Source organism: Arachis hypogaea, chromosome 20 (genome assembly GCF_003086295.3).
Source record: "Arachis hypogaea cultivar Tifrunner chromosome 20, arahy.Tifrunner.gnm2.J5K5, whole genome shotgun sequence".
Lineage (NCBI taxonomy): Eukaryota > Viridiplantae > Streptophyta > Magnoliopsida > Fabales > Fabaceae > Arachis > Arachis hypogaea.
The window spans coordinates 5,865,133-5,871,752 of NC_092055.1; the positions used below are offsets into that span (position 1 = coordinate 5,865,133).

At 35.6% G+C, this 6,620-nt stretch overlaps 2 protein-coding genes across 3 annotated transcripts; both read right to left on the minus strand.

Moving 5' to 3' along the window:
* Positions 1-51: 51 nt before the first annotated feature.
* Positions 52-1,288, minus strand: LOC112786650 (G-type lectin S-receptor-like serine/threonine-protein kinase SD1-13). Its single transcript, XM_025830015.3, has one exon. The coding sequence runs from the start codon at positions 1,156-1,158 to the stop codon at positions 226-228; it is 933 nt and encodes a 310-aa protein (XP_025685800.1). The 5' UTR covers positions 1,159-1,288; the 3' UTR covers positions 52-225.
* A 695-nt stretch (positions 1,289-1,983) lies between these two features.
* Positions 1,984-5,580, minus strand: LOC112786726 (G-type lectin S-receptor-like serine/threonine-protein kinase At1g11330). 2 transcript variants are annotated; one of them, XM_025830096.3, is made up of 7 exons: positions 4,068-5,580; positions 3,856-3,963; positions 3,440-3,573; positions 3,145-3,355; positions 2,712-2,943; positions 2,484-2,634; positions 1,984-2,393 (listed from the first exon to the last, which is right to left on the minus strand). In XM_025830096.3, the coding sequence occupies exons 1-7, from the start codon at positions 5,320-5,322 to the stop codon at positions 2,085-2,087; spliced, it is 2,400 nt and encodes a 799-aa protein (XP_025685881.1). In that variant the 5' UTR covers positions 5,323-5,580; the 3' UTR covers positions 1,984-2,084. The 2 variants fall into 2 exon arrangements, with proteins under 2 accessions (XP_025685881.1, XP_072085226.1); XM_072229125.1 differs by lacking the exon at positions 2,484-2,634 and having other exon boundaries at positions 4,068-5,478.
* Between the last annotated feature and the right edge of the window lie 1,040 nt (positions 5,581-6,620).

Below are 6,620 nucleotides of genomic sequence, written 5' to 3' on the forward strand. Positions count from 1 at the left end.
GCATAAATACCAGCATCATATGCATATGCTTCACAAGAGCAGTTTCCAATGCACTGAGTTCTGCAATCATATTCAGTAGGAGAGAACCACTCTACAAAGTCTGGTGTCTTAGTATTCTGCAACTTCACAACCCATTCTCTTCACACTGAAGAGCTTTCTTCCTAACACAACCGCTACTCCAATTTTGCCGATTCCATTCAGTAGCATTCTTTGGTTCAAACCCTGTTAAGCAGCTACAAATAGGTTCACTTGTGGATCACAGATTCCAAATACTCCACACTTTCCATAAACATCACACTCTGAGTTAATAGCTGTCCATACGATTGACCAATTTCTCTTCCCATAATCCCAATAATAGTCTTTCATGTTTCCATCGGCTGTTAACACACAGATCAACAACAAGGACTGATTTGCAAAGGTGAAAGAAAGATAGTAAGTGCCGTTATCATCATACGATTTTTCCAAGTAAAATCCATCAAGATTGTTTATGTTATCTCCAGGTATTCCAAGAAAAGTTACACCGTTCCACGGACCGGTACGCCAGTAAGGTTGAACTCCCTTCCAGACGACCATTTCAGGGCTACTAAGGCCTTCGAGACTCAAGGAGAAGTCTCCAATGGATGGATCCTGAGGAGTTCTCCAGGAAGTGAGTTTTACTTTCTCACCAGTGATCCTGTTTGTGCTGAGCTGCATTTTCTGCAATAACGTGTTTGTAGGGTGTTGGACACTCTGCCATAGGAACCTTCCTGTGGTGTTTTCTTGCAGCACAAGGTTGCCGGTGTTAAGAAGCTGCGCCGTTGTGTTGGATGAAATATTGGAGAGGTTTGTTGACCAAACAAGAATCCTACTGTTGTTTGCATTATCCATGAGAAGAAGGTTTCCATCCTGAGATATTTGGAGTAAAGCAGAAGAAGAATCCTTTATAGGTTGGTCTCTGTTGGCAACCCACACCACAGGAGGGTTCGACATGTACCAGATTCCGAGGTAGGAGGAGTTTGTTGGCGTGAAGAATCCAAGGTGGAACATGCCATTATTAGAGCTTAAAGTTTCTGGTCCATTTAGGGGATCTGAGGGTGTGATAGTGTCTCTGGAATTTCCAACGTTCATGGATAGTAAGACCAAAACGGTTACGTCTATGAAATGTCTCGTTAGCTCCATAATCAGATGTTGATCCAAATTAGAGAGTTAGGAAGCAGATGATGAAGATGATCCTTCATTATTCCTAATTACTTTATTAAAGTCAATTGATTGTGTCACAATGATCTTGGGGGTCCAGTCGTTAGAAATACACAATTTTTGTTTATTATTTGTTAATTAAACTGGTCAAATAGACTCTGTAAAATACAAATAGATTAAAGTTGAGATGTGATCAAGCGACGTAGCTATATTGTTTCTTTCTATTGGCACGTCAACCCCGGCATCTAATACTTCTAGTCATCGTCTCTGTCATGAATCATCAATTGATGGGTACTTTTACATTGTCTATCAAAATTAAGCTCCCAGGTAAATTTAAACCAAAAAAAAAAAAAGACTTACAAATTGCATTCTTATGGGATAGAAACCTTCTGAGAGTTATATATAACTAGTGTATCAATTCATTTACTGTTTTATTTATCAAATGTGTATAAAAATAATAAAAATGAAATTAGTTAAGATGATAAGTAGTTTATAACTAAACTAAGAGATCTTGAGTTCTTGAAAATAGCAAACAAATTATTTCTTTTATAAATTGTATATAATAAATAGTATTTTAGAAAAAAAATTTGTGCACTGACCATTTTCATAAGTCGTAAGCGAATATGCTACGTGTACACCAAAATCAGTCACCAGTATAAAATACATGTTGAAATACAAATAGGCTTGTTGGCCCGATATGAGAGATGATGACGATGATGAAATCATAGCCAATTAGCCACATGCATATTTTTTGGGTTCTTTAAAAATTTCAGTTCAGATATAACGGACTAAACAACAATTATTAGGTAGCTGCAAGCTATCAGCGTTAACTAAAATCTTGACAGTTTTCTGTTTTGAGTTTTCACTTTTATTGTTCAGAATTTTGCCGTATACCAAACAAAGTATTTTTATCTTCCTTGAATATTTGTTATGGTCACATTATTGATAGAACCTAATTCCTTATTTGTAAGAGAAGATTCTATATCAAGTATAGTCTGCCTTAGAATGAATGCTGGCTGTTTTGGAGGAGGAAGATTGATTGTCTCACTTTTAAGCATTGAAATCACTGAAGTCATTGTAGGCCTATCTCTTGCAAGCTCTTGTACACATAAAAGACCAATATGTATGCACCTCATTATATCTTCTTTGTTGCATGAGCTTGATATTTCTGGATCTATAAGAGATGCAATGTTATCTGCATTCCATAAATTCCATGCCTGCAAACATTAACAAGCATGTGTTAGTTGTTAAGCTTTAAAGTCAAAATAGAAATTCTTAGAATAAGGTAACTAGCTTAAGAGACTTACAAATCCTAAAAGATTCAAAGATTCAGCATCTTCATAAAAGCTGCTATTTTTTCTCTTACTAACAATTTCCAGCAGTAAAACACCAAAGCTAAATACATCAGACTTTTCCGAAAATAGTCCTTGTATAACGTATTCTGGTGACATATAACCGCTGCAGAAATTTTAAAGTTATTATTCTTAACTGTCATTATAAAATTTCAGACGAATAGTGTAGAAAAAAATTCTTACTATGTTCCAACAACCCTTCTAGTATTGACCACATCTTGAGTCCGTGTAAAAATCTTTGCCATGCCAAAATCGGCAATTTTTGGATTTAGCTCTTCATCAAGTAATATGTTACTCATCTTTAAATCTCTATGTATAATTCTTAGTCTAGAATCTCTGTGAAGGTAAAGCAAGCCCCTTGCTATTCCTTCAATTATACTGAAACGTTTTTCCCAATTCAGTATTTGTGATTGATCTGTCATGCAATTAAAAGGATAGAATTATCATTTGTCTGATAAAATATGAATAAAAAACAACTTAACAGAATAAAAGACTATATATTTAAAGAGATTCACAATCAATTTTACTGCCTCTTTTCCTTTTCACCTTATTTCCATGATTCATCTTAGTATATCTTTGGTATGTAATAAAGTGGAGATGGTTTGCAGGAACTCACCGAACATATATGCATCTAGACTTTTGTTTGGCATGTACTCATAGATCAAAATCTTCTCATCTCCTTCTATACAACATCCAAAAAGTCTAACGAGATTAAAATGTTGAAGCTTTGATATTACCATAACCTCATTCATAAATTCTTCGTATCCTTGCCCGGACGATCTTGAAAGCCTTTTAACTGCTATTTCCTGTCCATCTTCCAATGTTCCCTGAAATAATGTTTTAGAAGTTATTAGGAATTAAAATTCATGATTTGGGACATGGTGAAATTCAATGTTTACCAACCAACATACCTTATATACTGGGCCATAACCTCCTTCCCCTAGCTTATTTGATAGATTAAAGTTATTTGTTGCAGCAACAAGTCTTTTAAACTCAAATTGGGAAAGCTCTGGGAATTTCACTAGGTCATTGTTTTTCGCTTTCTCTGTATTCAAAATGATAAACAATCTGCATCTTATTAATATTAATAGGAAAAGCATATAGTATTTCCCATATCACTAAGAAAATAAAGCAATATTAGTATTCTATACAAAGAAAATCTGTATTGAAAGCACTTGCTGCTTTGGAAAAGTGATTAATTATAGGATGAGTATAAATCCACTATGTTGAGTGAAATTAGTTCGATTCCAATTAGGCCACATTTTCAAACATACGAAGCACATGTCTTTGATTTAAGTCTATGAGGCAGTAGAATTAGAGATATGACCTCTGATTTGAATCCTTTTCCAGAAGATATAAGCACAGATGAGAATGATAGCGGCTCCTACTATGACTGGCACTGCAATGACCACTGTGACATTTTTCTTGTCTTCACCTGTTAACCATTTGGATTTGGATGTCATATGCAACAAATTCATCAGTTTGATATGGATAACAAGATTGTCACAGTCCAAACAACAAAGAAATAAAAGAGGGTACCAAGCTCTGAATTGGGAACTCGAATGTAAAGATCAATTCCTCCAGCTGAGAAGCTTTGTATGTCAGTTAAGTTTGCAGTCCACACCATACAACCAGTGCCAGCATCATATGCATATGCTGTGCAGGAGCAGTTCCCCAAGCACTGGCCTCTGCAGTCGTTTCCAATCGCGGTAGACGACCACTTGATAGAGGCTGGAACCTTGGCATTCTGCAACTTCACAAATCCATCATTCTCACACTGAAAAGGTTCCTTCCTAACACAACCTCTGCTCCAGTTCTGTTTATTCCACTCCTCAGGATTCCTTGGCTTATACCCTCTCAAACAGCTGCAAATCGGAGATCTAGTAGAATCACAAATTCCAAACTCTCCACACTTGCCATACACATCACACTCTGAATTTATAGCTAACCACGAGTCGAGCCATTCTCCCTTTTCATGATCCCAATATGTTTCATGTAGGTTTCCATCAGCACTCAACATGTAGTAGTATACAGAATCAGGATTGTTTGAGTAGTTGTAAGCAAGATAGTAATTAGTAATTCCATTATCCATGTCTTCCACACCTAAGTAAAACCCTGAAAGAAAGTTGCTTCTCATGTCAGGTATGCCAAGAAACTTTTGACTATTCCATGGACCACTGCGCCAGTGAGGTTGGCTCCCTCTCCATATCATCACTTCCGGGATATTCAGGTGTTCAAGACTCACTGAGAATTCTCCAATGGATGGATCCTGGAGGCTTCTCCACGAAGTCAGTTTTATTCTCTCCCCGCTAATGTTACCGGTACCGAGTTCCATTCCCTGCAGGAAAGTGTTTGTGGGGTGTTGGAAACTCTGCCACAGGATCCTTCCTGTGGAGTTTTCTTGCAACACAAGGTTGCCGTTGTTTTGAAGCTTAGCTAATGTGTTAGATGAAATATTGGAGGCCTTTGTTGACCAAAGGACCACACTTTTTGAGTTCGTCACAACAAGGTTTCCATCCTTTGATATCTTGAGCAGCCCAGAAGATGAAGAATCAGTTATTGGTTGGTTCCTGTTGGCAACCCATACGACAGAGGGTTTGGTCATGAACCAGATACCGAGGTAGGATGAAAAGGTTGATGAGTTAGTAGGGGTGAAAAATCCAAGGTGGAACAAACCATTACTGGAGCTTAAAGTTTCGGAGGCATTAAGGATGTAGGAAGAGGAGATGGTGTCCAAGGAAGTGCAAGTGGAAAAAAGTGCTAGTAGCAAAACCAGTGACCCCATAAGCATCATTAATGAATGGGTTGGAGATTTTAGGAATGAATTAGTGATAGATTATGTCAGATCAAATCTTAACCATCACAAAGAAAGTTCATGTTTCAAATAAATCAGGAATATAGTTTTCAACCAAACAGATATTAAAGGATGACCTTATGTTACCTCAACATAAACCTGCTATAAGATTAGTCGTGGTGGTTGTGTAATCTAATTGGCTGGCTTCGTTGTAAATAATTTCAAGGCTTGACAAGATAGTTAAGAAACCGGTCTTTCAAGGACATCATAGCAGTATTATTTGGAAAAGTAAATCGCACGTGGTATACTTGTATTAGAGTTTGTTTATTCATCATAAATATCAAATAGGGTAAAAATCTCTTTATTCATTTATTTTTTTAAAATTATGAGTATTGTCTTATTGAAAGCGATCATGTTTCAGCATTTATTTATTTATTTTTTAAAAAATCAACTCTTTTAGCATTGATTTTTCCAACTCAAATATGAAATCGCTAATAATGGTCAAAATGGTCTCAAATATGTAAGATACCATGTACTATGGAACCAAAAACATAAATAAATAAACAAATAAAGAAAAAAAATCTATCTATTCTTAATATATAAAAATAAATGAATAAGTTTATTCACATTACTTTTAAGACATTGATGAGTTTGGAAAACTCTAAAATAACATTTGTGATGACTAAACATTATTAATTTAATTAATTGCAAAAAATATTAATTCATATAAGGTGATGAAATTTATTTTTGCTATACAGGTTCTGACTGGGCCAAAAATAAAAGAAAAATGATTGCAAGCCCAAGTGTTTTATAAATACATTCAGCATTTATGCAAAAATGTTTTGTTTGTTGTGGCTGAATTATTATTCTTGTTATTGGGACAGAATTGATCTTAATTAGCCCAAATCAACTTTGTTAGAAAGATCCATTAGCTTGGTCCACAATTGATAAAAAGAGAGAAGGAGATCCATGCATGCTTCCACGGAAATCAAACTCATCTTTGGATGGATTTCAAATTTTGTTTTATTTCAATTAATGCAGACTTTGGAAAATGGAAAGAGAAAGTAAAGAAATGATGTGATAGCCTTAAGTGCTCTACACGCTTCTACGCTTGGGTTTCGAAATAATTTAATTCATTTCACTCTCTTTCCTAGCTTCACTAAAAGCAAATCATTTCTTTTATTAATTTGTAAAGATCACTTAAGTGTTTTCTTTTTCTTCTCTCTCATTTATTTCTCTTCTCTTTCGGTCATATCAAACACAGAGAAAGCATGGAGGCTATGGCTAGACACCGAAAG